The sequence below is a fragment of the Hyperolius riggenbachi genome, chromosome 1 (assembly GCF_040937935.1).
Source record: "Hyperolius riggenbachi isolate aHypRig1 chromosome 1, aHypRig1.pri, whole genome shotgun sequence".
NCBI lineage: Eukaryota > Metazoa > Chordata > Amphibia > Anura > Hyperoliidae > Hyperolius > Hyperolius riggenbachi.
The window spans coordinates 307,915,788-307,935,454 of NC_090646.1; the positions used below are offsets into that span (position 1 = coordinate 307,915,788).

The 19,667-nt window shown below is 43.4% G+C and overlaps 1 protein-coding gene across 5 annotated transcripts in view; it reads right to left on the reverse strand.

Moving 5' to 3' along the window:
* Nucleotides 1–3,072: 3,072 nt before the first annotated feature.
* Nucleotides 3,073–19,667, reverse strand: part of LOC137509176 (uncharacterized) — an 82,633-nt gene continuing 66,038 nt past the window's right edge. For 2 of the 5 annotated variants that reach the window (XM_068233810.1, XM_068233811.1), the window contains exons 2-3: nt 9,762–9,881; nt 3,073–7,208 (exon numbers count right to left, since the gene is read on the reverse strand). In XM_068233810.1, the coding sequence (XP_068089911.1) occupies nt 6,315–7,208; nt 9,762–9,881 (1,014 nt within the window). In that variant the 3' untranslated portion in view covers nt 3,073–6,314. The remainder of the gene's footprint in view (nt 7,209–9,761; nt 9,882–19,667) is intronic. The other 3 variants (XM_068233812.1, XM_068233814.1, XM_068233813.1) reach the window with 2 other exon arrangements.

The following is a 19,667-nucleotide window of genomic DNA, read 5'->3' on the forward strand; positions in this document are numbered from 1 at the left end:
AAAAGTGGCTAGCGCGATCCCAGAAGACAGAACAGAAGGATCCCCAGCGTTAGCGAAAAGTAGCTAGCGCGATCCCAGAAGACAGAACAGAAGGATCACCAGCGCTAGCGAAAAGTAGCTAGCGCGATCCCAGGAGACAGAACAGAAGGATCACCAGCGCTAGCAAAAAGTAGCTAGCGCGATCCCAGGAGACAGAACAGAAGGATCACCAGCGCTAGCGAAAAGTAGCTAGCGCGATCCCAGGAGACAGAACAGAAGGATCCAAACACACGGCAGACAGAACAGATGAGGTAGGCAGAAACAACCGCTGTTCCAACCTACACTCCAGACTCAATCAGAAGGATCCACAGCCGCTAACGCTAGGGCTTGTGCGATCCAAACACAAGACAGACGGAACAGGCAAAACAGATAATGCAATCCTAACTGCACTAGGGAACTGCCTAGTGCATCCCCACGAATTACACTAAGAGAACTTCAACAAACGAGAATGGCTGACACTCCAGCAGTGTCCATCAGGAACAGACCATGGAAGGGAAATGTCCAGCAAAGCATTCTGGGAGCAGAATGCTTTTATAGTGCTAGTCATCAAAAGAAGGCAGGTAACGGATTTGCATGACTAATGTATGCAAATTTCTCAGCAACACAAGCTGCAGAACTGACAGAAAGTCTCTCTTAAAGAGACCTGCAGAATGCAGACGTGAACAGTGGTCAAAACGCTGCCTGTCTGCACAGGCAGCTGAGCAGATTCTCACATTTGGGCATAACAAGGGGCGTTATGCATGGAGGAAAAAGAACACAGCATTCCAAGAAAAACACCTGCTACCTACAGTAAAATGTGGTGGTTCCATCATGCTGTGGTGCTGTGTGGCCAGTGCAGGGACTGGGAATCTTGTCAAAGTTGAGGGACGCATGGATTCCACTCAGTATCAGCAGATTCTGGAGACCAATGTCCATGAATCAGTGACAAAGCTGAAGCTGCGCCGGGGCTAGATCTTTCAACAAGACAACGACCCTAAACACTGCTCAAAATCCACTAAGGCATTCCTACAAAGGAACAAGTACAATGTTCTGGAATGGCCATCTCAGTCCCCAGACCTGAATATAATTGAAAATCTGTGGTGTGAGTTAAAGTGAGCTGTCCATGCTCAGAAGCCATCAAATCTGATTGTACTAGAGATGTTTTGTAAAGAGGAATGGTCCAAAATACCTTCAACCAAAATCCAGACTCTCATTGGAATCTACAGGAAGTGTTTAGAGGCTGTAAATTATGGAAAAGGAGGATCTAATGAATATTGATTTCATTTCTTTTTTGTGGTGCCCACATTTATGCACCTGCCTAATTTTGTTTAAACAATTATTGCACACTTTCTGTAAATCTAATAAACTTACTTTCACTTCTCAAATATCACTGTGTGTGTTTCCTATATGATATATTTAACTGACATTTTTTATCGTAACAACCAAGGATTTATACAGGAAAATCATGACTATTAACAAAGGTTGCCCAAACTTTTGCATCCCACTGTAGTAGTAGTTGAAGTCTACCCACAATAATAATCCTCCCTCGACAAGCCTGACAAGCGCTTGATAAACGCTGATTTATTTACCTCTCCTGGCTCTAGCGAAAATCTCTCTGCACAGAGATAGGCGAAAATAGCCAATCTCCGTCAGACCAAGTCTGCGCCTGCGCAGTAGAGCGGACCCGACGGAGATCGGCTATTTTCGCCTATCTCCGTGCGGATAGCCGATACTGCGCCTGCGCTGAAGCCGCCAAGGTAAATATTTACATCGCCGCCATTCCGGGAGGATTTTCGCAGCTGCCGTGGGACCGAGGTGGACAGGGAATGCCTCAATAGGATCCGGAGGCTTTCCTCATCCGAGATGAGTACCCCCCAGGGGAGGTTTTTTTCTTTACAGATTTTATTTAAATCAATATTTAACTAGCTAGTCTTCTGAGTACTAAGCAGAGCTTTACATCTCCTAGAGAGAGACTGCCGTGTAATTGTGTTACATGTTCTGTGCCTGATTGTGTGCTCACTTTGTTCATCGCTACCATGTGAGATTGCATTGTGTGTGTGGCGTTCTCGTACTTTGGCCTAAAGCCTTTGGCTGACCCAAAATACATAAAATGCCATCCTGAGTGTGAGCAGCTTGACAGCAGAGTAGGAATTGTCATAGTGTTAGTGTCTAGCAAGTATCGTCGTGGACGACTGCTAGTGGTGGCTGAGCATAGCCGGCCTTTGACCTGAGCGACAGGAGCGGTCACTAAGGGTGCCGGCTTCCAAAGGAGCACGTGCACAGCACAGTGTCGCCGCTCTGTCTCCCTAGCTCTGCTCCGTCTGTAATAAGAGCACGGCTACAAGAAAATTGCCGCCGATGTCTACAAATGAGGACATCGGCGGCCATTTTCTTGTAGCCCTGCTTTAACTACAGATGGCACTTTTCTTTAGGAAAAGGACCAAAAAAGAACTATAATGCAATCTTGCAGTACAAAACTTTGTTCAACTTTATTGACACAAATGCAAAAATAAACCATAAAAACTTTTCATAAATACGCGAGTTCAATCTTCATGTGCAACATTAAAATGCATCCAGAAAGGAGATTTTTTCATGAAACTGACAGTTACAGTAATCTGACTTGATGTAGTAAATAATTAACTTAAAAAGCTAAGTAAAGCACGCTACCAGTAGCACGCGTAGCATGCCGTTGTATAATTAAGTCACACTAATTTAATTTACACACGGAAGAAGATTTAACTGGCACTGTTTCAGTGCATTAACAATAATAAATCAAGCTCCAACAGCGATATTTAATGCAGATTATTCTGAGAAATTTATTTTGAGATTTGATATGTCTCCAAATTCTTTCAGTTTAGAAGGCTTGGGAGTGAAACAGCGGTTTGGGTGATGAAAAAAAGCATGTCCTTTCCAAAACCCATCATTTTATATGTGTTACCTTTAAAGGACCACTTTCACAAAAAAAGTAGGCAGTTAAAATCTGACAGAACTAAAAGTTTTTGGGCCAGTCTGTCTCCTCATGGGGGATTCTCAGGGGTTTCTTTGTTTTCAACAATATTTCCTGAACAGTAGTTGCAAAGTCTAATTGACAAAATAGTGTGCAAGGGAGACTGGCTGGTATATTACTATTTTTGCTGTTCAGGAAATGCTGTTGAAAACAAAGAAAACCCTGAGAATCCCTCATGAGGAGATGGACTGGCCCAAAACCTGTCAGTTCTGTCGGACTTTAACTGCCTACTTTTTTTCGCGAAAGTGGTCCATTAACTTTTACCCAATATATGTTGGCATTCTGCCTGACCATATTGAGAAAGGCTTCAAAGGTTAGAATATATATATCAGAGGTGATGGGATGTTTTGCCTAAGCAAATAGGGTTTTTAAACCCTCTAACTTCGCTCACCATTCAAAGATGGGAATAAACCAAAATTGCTGCAAAACATGTATATTTAACTCAAAGAAATAGTTTATTTAGTTCTACAATCCTGTTACAATATTATCTAAGCCTGCAGAATCATAGTTAGTTGAGTAATTAGAAGTATGCATCAACACGTTACCAAGCTGGTGTTGTAGCAATCACCCAGGGAGAATCGGGGGACCTCAGCGACCTCGAAGGGGAGACACCTGGAACATACACGTCTGCTGATCATCTGGGAAGATTCCGAAATCAATGTGTCTTCCCCCTGCCTTTAACGGACAGAATCGTCATAACCGCGCAAGTGCATAAGCAGCTAATCAGAACATGTTTCTATTCCGTGCAAGCGCAGAAAGAACACATGCTGCTGATGCTGCCTCAGCGCGTGATCACAACATGATCTTATTCCGCGCAAGCACAGAAAGACCATATGTTGCTATTTTAGCGCATGATCAGAACATGCTCTCACTGCGCGCAGGCGCAGAAAGACCGCATGTTGCCAATCAAGCGACAAAACATGTTTTTCTTCTACCCAAGGCCAAGAAGAACATGTTGCTTTGTGAATGTTGCTTTGTGGACAAAGAATGTGAGCAAATGTAAGAAATGTAACTTATTGCACAGCAATTCATTGTTCTTACTCTGCACAAGGACAGACAAAATACAGCAACGTCTCCAGTTGCTGTGTTAAACCAAATTACCTCATCCAGTACTAGACAGAGAACACATTTAAAATATATACGTGAACAGTAATCCATACATTAAAGAAGAATCCATACATAAAGACAGGCATGTCACTAACGTATCACATTCAATTCAATACAATACAATAACATTTCTATAGCGCTTTTCTCCCATAGGACTCAAAGCGCTTAGGCTCTCTCAGATTCAGTAATTAGTAGGATGAAGTATTCACACAACAAAAGTTATATTTCTGCAAATGCCAAACTGAACAGGTGGGTTTTCAGTCTGGATTTAAACACGTCCAGGGATGGAGCTGTCCTGATCTGTTGAGGTAAGGAGTTCCAAAACGTAGGGGCAGCATGACAGAAGGCTCTGGGACCAAAAGTTTCCAAGTGGACTCTGGGTATGACTAGATTATTAGAACCTGTTGATCTGAGAATGCGGGGATTGCTACGCAGCTGCAACATATCTTTCATATATCCAGGGCCTAAATTATTCAGGGATTTAAATGTCAGTAGGCCGATCTTGAATAGGACCCTCCATTCTATAGGTAGCCAGTGAAGGGAGTGCAGGACTGGCATTATGTGGCAGTGACGGGGTTGGTTGGTTAGCAGTCTGGCAGCAGTATTCTGTATCAGCTGTAGTCGGTACAAGACCTTTTTTGGAAGGCCAGTGTAGAGAGCATTGCAGTAGTCCAGTCGGGATGTGATGAAGGCGTGGACTAAGGTTGGCAGATCTTCTGGGGGTATGAGGTGCTTGATTTTTGCAATGTTCTTCAGGTGAAAATAGGATGATTTCACCACAGCAGAGATTTGAGTTCTGAAGTTTAAATCCCAATCAATTAGAACTCCCAGGCTACGCACATGATCAGAGCTGCGCAGATCCGTGCCTCCTATTCCCAGTGGTGAAGACTGCAAGTTAAGTTGTTTTGTTATCATGCTCTGCCCTCCTATCAGAAGGACTTCAGTTTTGTCTGCATTTAGTTTCAGCCAGTTGTCATTCATCCATTGCTGTAGTTCACGTAAGCAGGCGTTTATAGTTAGAGTTGGGTCTGTCACACCAGGCTTGAAGGAAAGATATAGTTGAGTGTCGTCTGCATAGCAGTGGTATGTCAGGCCATGTTTTTGGATTAGTTTTCCCAGCGGTAACATTCGGCCCTTGATTAGTGTTCACGAACCATATGTTGCAAACCTAACCTTAGACCGACGGCAAAGCCGATCAGCCACAAAACAGTTCCACAATGTAATGAGGAACATCACAATACATAAGACCAGTACTGGATGAATAAGAAAGTTCAACACAGAAGTAGCACTAGAAGAATATCTCATAAAAATATCCCACCAATGATGTGATGTGGCATCTGCAATAGAAGAGCCAACTTTCACAATTTTATCAGCAACAATAGTTGTAGACAGAATATGCTGTGCAAGAGTTTTTTTAATAAAACAATATGTTTCTGAACGTCTTCAGAAGCATTCATTAATTTATGTAACCGCGTCAAGTTAAAATCCCAATTAGGCGTATCAGGCATAATTGGGGACCAAAATTTAGCAACTGAGGTTTCCCTATCCCCCGCAATCAAAAAGTGTCATTATGCCAAGTAATGCTGGAAACATTAGACAAACATCCTGAAAAAGGAGTGACCATATGGGGTATTACTGAAACATTTGTCACCAAACATATTTGTTGTGGAGCAATCTCCACCATCATTTCATAATTTAATGGAAGGACAGTCCATTTGCAGACATTAATAGTATTCTGCAAAAGACAAGGTTCATAAACTGCCGACTGCAATTTACAAATAGTACCTTCTAGGGTACTATCACAAAATGAAAGGTCATGCGTTTGATTACGCTCATCAACATGTGAACCATGGAACTCTGGTTGCCAGAAGTGCTGAAAACCAGGAGCACCCATAATCAAAGGCATGACCACAAATTTACACATAACAGACATTTTGGTGACATTATACATTACAATAATACCCGTGCAGAGTGTATCATTGCATGTCATTTTTTCAGATTCCAAATGTATCCACCAATCTTGGGGAACTGAAGAATTAAAAACTGACCTCCATACTTGTTCATTACCAGTCATTAATGCTAATTGCATAGAGGATTTCTGTTGAATCTGATAAATGGTTTGCAATGTACAGACAGTCCAATCAACAAACATTGTCATGTTAGTATCAAACTGATTAGTAAATTATACAGACAAACCAGTTATATCAGCAATCATTGTATCAACACCAGCACTAATCATAGCAGGATAGTATGTGGTTGGCATCCATTTGGCCTGTAAAGTCAAAGCATCATTTATTTTACTTCCTGCATTATGCAATCTATTAGCAAGAGTCTCTATATCAAAGCCATTTAAAGTTCCAGTAAGAGAGCCATAACCACCAAGCAAGGTATCATACCAAGCTCTTTTGATACGGCCCTTTGGACAAGTCTTTGAAGGAGGAAAAGTTATCTGTGTATGCAGAACAGTTTTTTGAGCATGCTGCCCAACTTTCTTACAAGTGGAAGGCAGTCTCTTGATATGTCCTGGATCAATTTTTGTTGCATTTATATGGACAAACATAAGATATTGAGCCCATATAATTGCATTGGATATTGCAGTTAGATTATAACAGTTCAATATTTGAAGATCCTGGGCACTAAAATTGGTTATATTCTGTAAACCTCTAATAGTACCATTGGCACATTGCCTAGTCACTTCAAGTTGTTTGTATAAATCCCAAAATTCAAAAGCACAAGGAAGATTGCAACATCCAATTGTAGTTTTGTTGGTAATTTGAACCCAGGCATCATCTTGTTTTAACAGTACATACGTTGGCAGATATTTCCGTGGATTATGAGCCGGCCTCCAAGCACTTCCAGGCAAAGTGACTTTTGCCGTAATACACCTTTGGTTGGCACCACAAATGAAGTTATCTTGAGTCCTTGGCTTAGATGGGTAGCTCCATCCCCAATGAACGATAGATCTATTTGTAGAAATGATCTGCACAGCAGGCGTCCATGCATCACAGCCTCTAGAAACGACCCACAACACGATACCAAGGATTCCAAGGATGTGGAGGACTTGTCTTGGCTTGTTCTGCAAATAAACATACACAGTATAACTACTCTCTTAAATAACATTTTTCCTGTGGGATATACTCCCACTTTTCTTGGCCAGGTTTCATAATCAACAAAGTTCTATCTTTCCCTACTGCTATCACCTCAGCAGGTTCAGGTGGACCTGATGGATTTTGAATCCATATTTTGGCTCCTACATTTACCTTGTCTGTGGAACCAAACCCCTGTTCTCCTCTCACTGTCAAAGTAGCGGGGGCCTGACCTTCCTCCACACTAGATAGACAGACAGGGATTATTAGTAGCTGTGCTACTCTCTCTTGGGCCTTGATGTTAACTGTATCTGGCCCTATGTTAGTCACAATAATTTTGAGTTCACCTTGATAGTCTGAATCTATCACACCTCCTTGAACTACCACCCCTTTTGTGGCTAACCCACTGCGACTGGCAATCTGTCCATAATGGCCTTCAGGGAATTTACAGCCAATACCTGTTGGACAGATGTGAATTTTTCAAGGTTCCTGTGAGAAAACGCGGAAAAGCCGCCGCGTCTGTCAAGAGCAAGGCGGCTGACTCCGCGTCCAGCGCGGCGGTTTGCACGCATAGACACGTGTCTAGTAGTATGGTGGAATGCGGAAAGGCCGCCGCATGTCCTGACAGCAAAGCGGCCGTTTCCGCATCCAACGCAGGGGTTTGCATGCAGCGGCGTGCGCTTGGTGTGGCTGGGTCTGTTAGTGCACATAGGCAGATGGAAGAGCTACGCGCGTGCAGGCCTGAACTCAGGACCTTTATACCAGCAGGGGAAGTGTCAGCTGATCAGGAAGATCAGCTGATTCCTGCAGGACTCATGATTGGCTGAGTGGCTCGGGCGGGGCAGCAGAGTTCAGTTAGTATATATTCTGCTGCTTGTCAGTTGCTGGTTGTCTGTCATTGCAAACACTTTGTGGAAGCATTCAGACCATAGTCAGATCCTTACAGTGTGTTTGAACCAAGAGGACTTGGGAATTCACACTGAGTCAGATTACCTTGTACTGTTTATTTGTTAGACCAGTTCCAGGGTGTTGAGATCAAGGCCCTCACACCCCAGACTAGGAATACTGTATATCTTCTGTGTATTCTCTAGCATAGTTCCAGGGTGTTGAGATCAAGGCCCTCACACCCAAGATTAGGAAACTGTATTGTCTTTCTGTTATATTCCAGACTAGTTCCAGGGTGTTGATGATCACGGAACTCACACCCAAGACTAGGGAATTGTATTATCATTTATGTTATACTCCAGACTAGTTCCAGGGTGTTGATGATCACGGAACTCACACCCAAGACTAGGGAATTGTATTATCATTTATGTTATACTCCAGACTAGCTCCAGAGTGTTGATGATCACAGAACTCACACCCAAGACTAGGGAATTGTATTATCATTTATGTTATGCTCCAGACTAGTTCCAGGGTGTTGTGACTACGGACCTCACACCTCAGACTAGTATTGCTATTACTGTGTTACGTTAGCCCAGTTCAGGGCAATTCCTTGCATATTAGCAGCAGGGCTTCCTGCACCCAGTCTCGGTCCCTCGCCCAGGGGTCCACAGGCTACAGGAATATCACCCACTGTCAGGGGTGAATTCCTCTGGAGTCTTAGGCTGCCAGCTCCTCTGGTGGTCCCCACTCAGAGTTGTTACTGTTGCACCAAACACTTACACTCTCTCAGGTGTCTAGAGGTTAGACATATCTGATTATTGACGATTCCGCAGATCCTCAATAATCGGGTATATCTGTATTCTAGGGAAACTGCGGATCGCCAAGGATCAGATTCTCTCTCTGGTTGCTGACACCGATTGTTACAGTTCCAAAGTATGGTCACTTGTAACATACAAGTCAAGGCCTGCCGCACCAGGGGTAGCCCGGAAAGGAGCTCTAGCATTTGGATTTATTTTCCAATATAACAGTGGTTGTTCTTTTTGAACTGTTTGTACTGTCAGATTAGGTGTCAACATCCTCATTAGTGGAGTGGTGGAATCAGTGATTGGCCTATTATTGATTTGTTGGAGAGCTTCTGTGAGATTATCTTTCCATTGTCCAAAAGTGTCAGATCCATTGATCTTTTTAGTGCTAACTTTAGAATGCCATTCATTCTTTCCACCAATCCAGCTGCTTGAGGATAATAAGGCATATGATATACCTATTCAATGTTATTATGCTCAGCATAGTCTTTTACTTGTTTACCTGTAAAGTGTGAACCATTGTCTGTTTGTATCTGAAGTGGGGTCCCATAATACTGTGTTATTATCTTTAGAGTACGTATTGTACTCCACTGAGTAGCAGCTTTACAAGGGAAGCCCACCAGATACCCAGAGAAGGTATCTACAGCTGTACAGATGAACTTACACCCTCTGGATTCTGGCAGTGGTCCAATAAAATCCATCTGCCAGATTTGACCTGGCAGCTTACCTCTGCCAATATGCCCCATTACAGTATGGGGAACCTCTCTCTTTTGTACATGCTGACAAATTGGACATTGTAGGATTACCGACTTAATGATGTCCATGGTAAGTGGAATCCCTCTTTCCTGTGCCCACCTGTAAGTGGCCTTCTCTCCAAAGTGACCACTTTTTTGATGAGCCCAAAAGGGCTGTACCCTGCAGCCATGTTTCTTGAGTTTCAGACACTGCGGTATGTGTAGACTTGGACCGCATCTGCTTGAGAATTAAAAAGACGTTCAAGTGAGTCAAGAGGTACATGTGCATCAACGTGATAAACAGTTGTTTCCATATTTGTAACCAGAGCTACAATATCTTCCCATACCTCTTTGCCCCACACTTCTTTAGAATGAATTTTCCAATCATTCTTTTTGCCATCATCCATGTGGCCAAACCATTTGCTACTGACCATGAGTCAGTGTAAAGATGACATTTTCCTGCACCTGTACTACCTTCATGTTTTAAAGCCAAGAATACTGCATACAATTCAGCATACTGACTGCTCTTTCCCTCTCCTTCCACCACCAAAGTTTTCTGAATCTTTGAATTGAAAGCTACTGATTTCCATCTACGCTTTCCTGACACATACCTTGCTGATCCGTCAGTAAACCAAGTATGCTCTTGATTTTCTTCTGACAAATCACTGTAAGGCTTTCCCCATTTGACAGGGGATTCCTCCAGAACTTGTGGAGGAGATGAGGGAATCCCTTCAGGGGGTATTTCAGCTACCTTTTCATGTAGACTAGCAACCCCAGATTCACCTGCCTTAGCCCTTTCTGAGATGTACCATTTCCATTTGATTATGCTCTGCTCTTGGGCATGACTCACCCTGTTAGACTTTGGGTTTGATTGATTGTACCCATTGCATTATGGGTATTTGAGGCCTCGTCAAAATTACATGGCCTACTGTCAGTTGCTCAGTATCAATCAAAGCCCAGTAGCAAGCCAATAGCTGTTTTTCAAAAGTTGTATATTTTTGGCCTGCATCAGGTAACTTCCTGTTCCAGAAACCAAGTGGAGCTCTTTTGCCACTCTGCTTCTGTCACAGGGACCAATTTGCATAATCCCCATTTACTGATACATGCAATTCAACTTCCCCTTCTCTCATGGGTCACTTTACTTGCACAAACTTTACTGTTTGTGCAGGTCCCTGCACTTTGGCTGGGTTAATTTCCCACCCCTTACTTTTCAAATGTAAAGTCAATTTATCCAAAAGGCTAGCTACTTCCTCCTCACTAGAACCCTGAATCATATCATCATCAATGTAGTGTGATATTTGCACATGTGAGGGCATTCCAGCACTATTCAAATGTTCTGCCACAATTTTATGACAAATTGTAGGGCTGTGCAACCAGCCCTGAGGTAATCTAGTGAATGTGTATTGTCTACCCATCCAACTAAACGCAAATTGATCTTGCGCCCTTTCTTCGATTGGAATTGTAAAAAACGCATTAGCAAGATCTAAAATGGCATACCACGTGCCCGGATGTGTCTGGACATGTTCGATAACAGTGATGGTGTCTGGCAGTGCAGCAGTTAAAGGAGGAGTGTACTTATTTAGTTCACGGTAATCAACCGTCATCCTCCACGAACCATCACTTTTTCTAACAGGCCAGACTGGATTATTCCAGGCAGTGGTAGTGGTTTTGAGAACGCCTGCCTCCACCAAATCCTTGATGGTTTCAGTGATCTCAGCATGTCCGCCAGGTATGCGGTATTGTTTCATTGAAACTAATTTAGTAGCGGGAGGGAGGTATGTGGACTGAATCCATTATTACCTTCCCTACAGTAATTGGGCAGCATTGGATAGTGTTAGATCTGTTACCAAAAGAAAATTTTCCTTGATCCAAATTCAAGGTAAGACCTTTAAGAACATCAATCCCCAAAATATACTCTTTAATAGGAACAATGAGAACAGAGTATTTTTTAACTGGTTACATAGTTACATAGTTACATAGTTATTTTGGTTGAAAAAAGACATGCGTCCATCGAGTTCAACCAGTATAAAGTACAACACCAGCCTGCTCCCTCACATATCCCTGTTGATCCAGAGGAAGGCGAAAAAACCCTTACAAGGCATGGTCCAATTAGCCCCTAAAGGGAAAAATTCCTTCCCGACTCCAGATGGCAATCAGATAAAATCCCTGGATCAACATCATTAGGCATTACCTAGTAATTGTAGCCATGGATGTCTTTCAACGCAAGGAAAGCATCTAAGCCCCCTTTAAATGCAGGTATAGAGTTTGCCATAACGACTTCCTGTGGCAATGCATTCCACATCTTAATCACTCTTACTGTAAAGAACCCTTTCCTAAATAAATGGCTAAAACATTTTTCCTCCATGCGCAGATCATGTCCTCTAGTCCTTTGAGAAGGCCTAGGGACAAAAAGCTCATCCGCCAAGGTATTATATTGCCCTCTGATGTATTTATACATGTTAATTAGATCCCCTCTAAGGCGTCTTTTCTCTAGACTAAATAAACCCAGTTTATCTAACCTTTCTCGATAAGTGAGACCTTCCATCCCACGCATCAATTTTGTTGCTCGTCTCTGCACCTGCTCTAAAACTGCAATATCTTTTTTGTAATGTGGTGCCCAGAACTGAATTCCATATTCCAGATGTGGCCTTACTAGAGAGTTAAACAGGGGCAATATTATGCTAGCATCTCGAGTTTTTATTTCCCTTTTAATGCATCCCAAAATTTTGTTAGCTTTAGCTGCAGCTGCTTGGCATTGAGTACGATTATTTAACTTGTTGTCAATGAGTACTCCTAAGTCCTTCTCCAAGTTTGATGTCCCCAACTGTATCCCATTTATTTTGTATGGTGCTAGACCATTAGTACGTCCAAAATGCATGACCTTACATTTGTCAACATTGAATTTCATCTGCCATGTATGTGCCCATATAGCCATCCTATCCAGATCCTGTTGCAATATGACACTATCTTCCTGAGAGTTAATGTTTATCTGATTGCCATCTGGAGTCGGGAAGGAATTTTTCCCTTTAGGGGCTAATTGGACCATGCCTTGTAAGGGTTTTTTCGCCTTCCTCTGGATCAACAGGGATATGTGAGGGAGCAGGCTGGTGTTGTACTTTATACTGGTTGAACTCGATGGACGTATGTCTTTTTTCAACCAAAATAACTATGTAACTATGTAATGATTCTGCACAATTTTGTATCATCTGCAAAAATAGCAACATTGCTCACTACTGCATCTACTAGGTCATTAATAAATAAATTGAAGAGCACTGGACCCAGAACAGACCCCTGTGGGACCCCACTGCTAACAGTCTCCCATTTTGAGTATGATCCATTGACCACAACTCTTTGTTTTCTGTCCATTAGCCAGTTCCCTATCCATGAACACAGACTCTTCCCCAGTCCTTGCATCCTCAACTTTTGCACCAGACTTTTGTGGGGAACAGTGTCGAAGGCCTTTGCAAAGTCCAAGTATATCACATCAGATAAAACAGAAAGGACCGGCACCGCTGTCTTGTATCAAAGCTCTTTTAATAGCACCAAGCTGCCACTTTGGTGCTATTAAAAGAGCTTTGATACAAGACAGCGGTGCCGGTCCTTTCTGTTTTATCTGGACTGCACTTCCCAGGAGGCACTGGGGAGAGACCTTGGGCACGCTGCATACTCTTTTTTGGAAACGGTGCTCCCTCTCTTTTGTTTATGTACAAGTATATCACATCTACAGCATTCTCAATATCCATATTAGCATTCACTACCTCATAAAAGCTGAGCATGTTAGTCAAACAGGACCTGTCTTTAGTAAACCCATGTTGATGCTGAGAAATAAGATTATTTTCTACTATGAAGTCATGTATAGTATCTCTTAGTAACCCCTCAAATAGTTTGCATACAACTGATGTTAAGCTTACAGGTCTATAATTTCCTGGATCTGATTTTTTGCCCTTCTTAAATAATGGGAAAACGTGGGCTGTACGCCAATCCACTGGGACTCTGCCAGTTGCAAGAGAGTCACAAAAGATAAGATAAAGGGGTTTATCTATAACTGAACTTAATTCCCTTAGGACCCGAGGATGCATGCCATCCGGGCCAGGTGCCTTGTCTATTTTTAATTTATTTAGTCTTGCCTTCACTTCTTCCTGCGTTAAGTATTTAATATTACAGTTAGAAGATTGAGACTCTTCCACCTCTGTAGTTTGCAACAGTGCTGTTTCTTTTGTGAAGACAGAAGCAAAGAAAGCATTTAATAACTCTGCCTTACCTTGGTCATCCACCATTGAGTTCCCATCCTCATCCTTTAGGAGTCCTATACAGTCAACCTTTCTTTTTTTAGAGTTAATGTACTTGTAAAACTTTTTTGGGTTAGATTTGATATCCTTAGCGATTTGTTTTTCAGCTTCAATCTTTGCCTGCCTAATTTCTTTTTTACAATTTTTATTGCACTCCTTATAATTGCTTAGTGCAGCCTCTGTCCCCTCCTGTTTTAAGACCTTATAGGCATTCTTTTTCCTCTTCATTTTATCTTTAACCTTTCTATTCATCCATAGAGGCCTTTTTTTATTCCTAGACATTTTGTTTCCATATGGGATATACATACTACAGTATTGATTGAGTATAAGTTTAAAAGCTTGCCATTTCCCTTCAGTGTCTTCCCCTTGTAGTACATTATCCCAGTTCACCAAACTTAGTGCCTGCCTAATTTGAGTGAACTTTGCTTTTCTAAAGTTCATAGTTTTAGTGGTCCCGCTGCCCCGTGGCCTATCAGTCACCAGCTCAAACGTTATCATGTTGTGATCACTATTTCCCAAATGTTCTTGAACCTGCACATTTGATACATTATCTGGTCTATTAGAAATGATCAGATCCAGTAACGCATTCCCCCTAGTTGGTTCAGTTACCATTTGAGTCAAGTAATTGTCCTGTAGTGCTGCCAGAAATCTGCTGCTTTTACCAGAATGGGTAGCCTCAATACTCCAGTCAATGTCTGGAAAGTTGAAGTCGCCCATAATTATGACCTCATTTTTACCTGCAGCTTTTTCAATCTGCTGTAGTAATCGCAGTTCTGCAGCTTCATTAATAAGAGGTGGCCTGTAGCATACCCCAATAAGCAATTGGCAACTTTTATTTCCACCATGAATATTTACCCAAACGGACTCCACATCTTCGCAATCTTCCTCTATCTCATTGTTGAGGACAGCTGTAAGAGAATTCTTAACAAAGAGACAAACCCCTCCACCTTTTTTCCCTGTTCTATCCCTCCTAAACACATTGTATGGTAAATTACCTATTTTAAGGGGGAGCATCACCTGTGTTCCTACAGTTACTTTACCCCCTAATCCTGAAATTCTAACTGTCGGCCCTCTTTTTGGATTCCCATAAATCAAAGTAGCCTCTGCCCCAGTGTCCACTAGTGCAGGTGTTACCTGGACATTACCCCTTCCCCAATGTATCTCTAAATTTACATAAGGCCTATTATCCAATTGGGAAGAGATAGGGGCTTGGCTGGCTACCTATGGGAGGGAAGCTGGAGGAGCAGATGGTTCCTTCAGCTTTGTGGCTACTAGAGATGTCGCGAACCTCCGATTTTCGGTTCGCGAACCCCGTTCGCGAACATTCACGGAAGGTTCGGTTCGCATAAAAGTTCGCGAACCGCAATAGACTTCAATGGGGAGGCGAACTTTGAAAACTAGAAACATTTATGCTGGCCAGACAAGTGATGGAAAAGATGTTTCAAGGTGTCTAACACCTGAGATCTTTCAGTGACTACAAGAGGGGGGAAGAAAATTCAAAAATACCTTATAGTTTTTGAGAAAATCAATTTTAAAGTAACTGCTTCTGACCGTGGGAAAATTAAGCGCCCGCCGAATTTAGCAGTTAATAGCAAAGCCGCTAGAAACCCCAAACTTGCAGAAAATGTTAGGAAGAACAGTGGGAATAAGAGGAAAAAACTATTTTTCAAAAAGACCTTATAGTTTTTGAGAAAATCAATTTTAAAGTTTCAATGTAAATTCTCCTTCTGACCGTGGGAAAATATACCCCCGCCGACTTTAATGGCTAATTGCAAAGCCCCTTTAAAAGCTAGCAACACCAAAATTACTGGGAATGTTAAGAAGAACAGTGGGAACAAGAGGAAAAACATTTTTTTCAAAAAGACCTTATAGTTTTTGAGAAAATCGATTTTAAAGTAAAAAAAAAGAGTCGATTCATAAAAAAAGAACCGATTCATTAAAAAGATCCAGCTCATTCATGAGCCGTTAGTATAGCAGAGAATGCGTCCTCGGAAGGACGTGAAGCTGCTGGCTCCCGCTGCTGTCTCTCCCCACCTGCCTGCACCTGTCAACCCCCACCTAGGCTGGCACCCAGCGCACCCATGGGTGCACTGAGTGCTAGCCTAGGTGGGGGTTGACAGGTGCAGGCAGGCAAGTGGGGAGAGACAGCGGGAGCTAGCAGCTATGCATCTGAAAGGACGCATCCTCTGCTATGTGGATGGGGGCTTCGGAGATCTTCAATCAACTTAATAGAAGATCGCAGCATAAGAGGATACAGTTCGTTGGATTAATTACCGTGGATATTGTCGTGGGAAATTTTTTTTAAAGGTACAGGTAAGTATTTCTGGGTAATTAAGAAAATTAAAGGACTTTTTTCGTGGTTGTGTTTTTATTTCATTTAACCCTTTGTGGAAATGGGTAAGGAGTACTTTGTACCTCTATACTCATTTCTCCTGGGAGGGGGTGGGCATCTGGGGTCCCCTTCTTAAAGGGGACTCCCAGATGCCACCATGAACCCCCCCCCAGGGAGTCGTCGCCCCCACCTCCTCCTGGGGCACCGGAGGTGGGGAAGAGCCCCTTGTCCATGGATTGGACAAGGGCTCCGGGGGGGGGAGGGGCGGGAGGGGAAGGCTTGGCCGCCCCTCCCACCCCCACCCCCCCCCCGGAGCCCCCCATACCATGGACTATGCGGGCTGGTATAGCTCAGGGTGCGAAGCCCCAGTCGGCCGGGGCTCCGCATTCTGGCTATCCCATCCTGCATGGGGGACAAGGGGTTACAGGCTCGGGAGGGGGGACCCCACGTCATTTTTTTTTCAGATTTCCCACACTCAGCACATAAAAATAATAAAATAAAAAAAAAAATATATATATACACACACACACACACACACACACACACACATATTTTTTTTTTTTATTATTTTTTTTAAAGGACTTACGAGGCCACAAGTATGAAAAAAGTTAAATACCATTTCACGGCCATGGCTGCGATTTATGTACCTCAGAATTGCCACCATTGAAATTGCCCACATAAACAGGTTTTTGTGACCCTGTTAGGGGGATCATAACTGGTGAGTTTCGGGCCCCTAGGCCAAAGAGGTTATGACCTCTTTGGCCTAGGGGCCCGAAACTCACCAGTTATGATCCCCCTAACAGGGTCACAAAAACCTGTTTATTTGGGCAATTTCAATGGTGGCAATTCTGAGGTACATAAATCGCAGCCATGGCCGTTAGCAACGTCTGAATCTCACGAAATGTCTCATGCAGGTAGAAGACATATTGTTAGACTTGGGCTCCAAAGATGGGTTCCATACATCTCTGCAAACCAGAGTTACAGGGGTCTTAAATTTGTAAAATCCCCCATAGGCTTTCATTGGGCCTCCTATTTACAGTTCCAAAATCTCACATCTTTTCAAAGGGCAATTGCTCAGCAGTGGCAAACTTTCTAGCATTGTAGGAACTGTTAGGGGGATCATAACTGGTGAGTTTCGGGCCCCTAGGCCGAAGAGGTCATAGCCTAGGGTCACAAAAACCTGTTTGTTTATTTGGGCAATTTCAATGGTAGTGATGCTGACGTACATAAATCGTAGCCATGGCCGTTAGCAACGTCTGAATTTCACGAAATGTCTCATGCAGGTAGAAGACATATTGTTAGACTTGGATTCCAAAGATGGGGTCCCTACATCTCTGCAAACCAGAGTTACAGGGGTCCAAAATTGGTAAAATCCCCCATAGGCTTTCATTGGGCCTCCTATTTACCGTTCCAAAATCTCACACCATTTCAAAGGGCAATGGCTCAGCAGTGGCAAAACTCACCAGTCATGATCCCCCTAAGAGTCCCTACAATGCTAGAAAATTTGGTACTGCTGAGCCATTTCCCTTTGAAAAGATGTGAGATTTTGGAAAGTGAAATAGGGAGCCAATGCAAGCCTATGGGGGATTTTACTACTTTTGCACCCCTGTAACTCTGGTTTGCAGAGATGTAGGGACCCCATCTTTGGAATCCAAGTCTAACAATATGTCTTCTACCTGCATGAGACATTTCGTGAAATTCAGACGTTGCTAACGGCCATGGCTGCGATTTATGTACGTCAGCATCACTACCATTGAAATTGCCCAAATAAACAGGTTTTTGTGACCCTAGGCTATGACCTCTTCGGCCTTGGGGCCCGAAACTCACCAGTTATGACCCCCCTAACAGTTCCTAAAATGCTAGAAAATTTGCCACTGCTGAGCAATTGCCCTTTGAAAAGATGTGAGATTTTGGAAAGTGAAGTAGGGAGCTGAGTGTGGGAAATAAATGAAAAAAAAATGACGTGGGGTCCCCCCTCCCGAGCCTCTGTAACCCCTTGTCCCCCATGCAGGCTGGGATAGCCAGAATGCGGAGCCCCGGCCGACTGGGGCTTCGCACCCTGAGCTATACCAGCCCGCATGGTCCATGGTATGGGGGGCTCCGGGGGGGAGGGGCAGCCAAGCCTTCCCCTCCCCCCCCCCCCGGAGCCCTTGTCCAATCCATGGACAAGGGGCTCTTCCCCACCTCCGGTGCCCCAGGAGGAGGTGGGGGCGACGACTCCCTGGGGGGGGGGGTTCATGGTGGCATCTGGGAGTCCCCTTTAAGAAGGGGACCCCAGATGCCCAACCCCCTTCCCAGGAGAAATGAGTATAGGGGTACAAAGTACCCTTTACCCATTTCCACAAAGGGTTAAATGAAATAAAACCACAACCACGAGAAAAGTATTTTATTATTCTAAATTAACCAAAAATACTTACCTGTACCTTTAAAAAAGTTTTCCCACGCCAAAATCCACGGTAAACGATCCAACGAACTGTATCCTCTTATGTTGCGATCTTCAATTAAGTTGATTGAAGATCTCCGACGCCTTCCACATAGCAGAGAATGCCTCCTTTTGGACGCATAGCTGCCGGCTCCTGCTGTCTCTCCCCACCTCCTCACCTGTCACTCTCACCTAGCCTGGCACCCATGGGTGCGCTGGGTGCCAGGCTAGGTGAGGGTGACAGGTGCAGGCAGGTGGAGAGAGACAGCAGCGAGCCGGCAGCTTCACGACCTGCTCAGGACGCATTCTCTGCTATACTAACAGTTCTTGAATCATCCGGTTCTTTTTAATGAATTGGTTCTTTTTTTTATGAATCGGCCCATTTTACTTTAAACTTTAAAATTGATTTTCTCAAAAAGTATAAGGTCTTTTTAAAAAAAAAAAAAAAATTCCTCTTGTTCCCACTATTCCACTTAACATTCCCAACAATTTTGGTGTTTCTACTATGTAAGGGGACTTTGCTATTAACCGTTAAAGTCGGCGGCCATTAAAGTCTATGGGGCGAATCGAACTTCCGCAAAAGTTCGCCTGATGCAGGCGAACGCGAACCCCCAAAGTTCGCCTGGAACCGTTCGCCGGCGAACCGTTCACTACATCTCTAGTGGCTACCATTGCAGCTAAATCCTCCCAGGGATAAATCTCAGAAAAATGTTCCCACCCTGGCATTTGTGCCTTTGCCGCATCTTTGTGTTCCTTTAAAGGGGAACTTCAGCCTAAACAGACATACTGTCATTAAGTTACATTAGTTATGTTAATTAGAATAGATTGGTAATATAATTTCTTACCCACCCTGTTTTAAAAGAACAGGCAAATGTTTGTGATTCATGGAGGCTGCCATCTTTGTCATGGGGGCAGCCATCTTTTTGGTTGAAAGGAGGTGACAGGGAGCAGGAGACACAGTTCCAACTGTCCTGTGTCCTGATC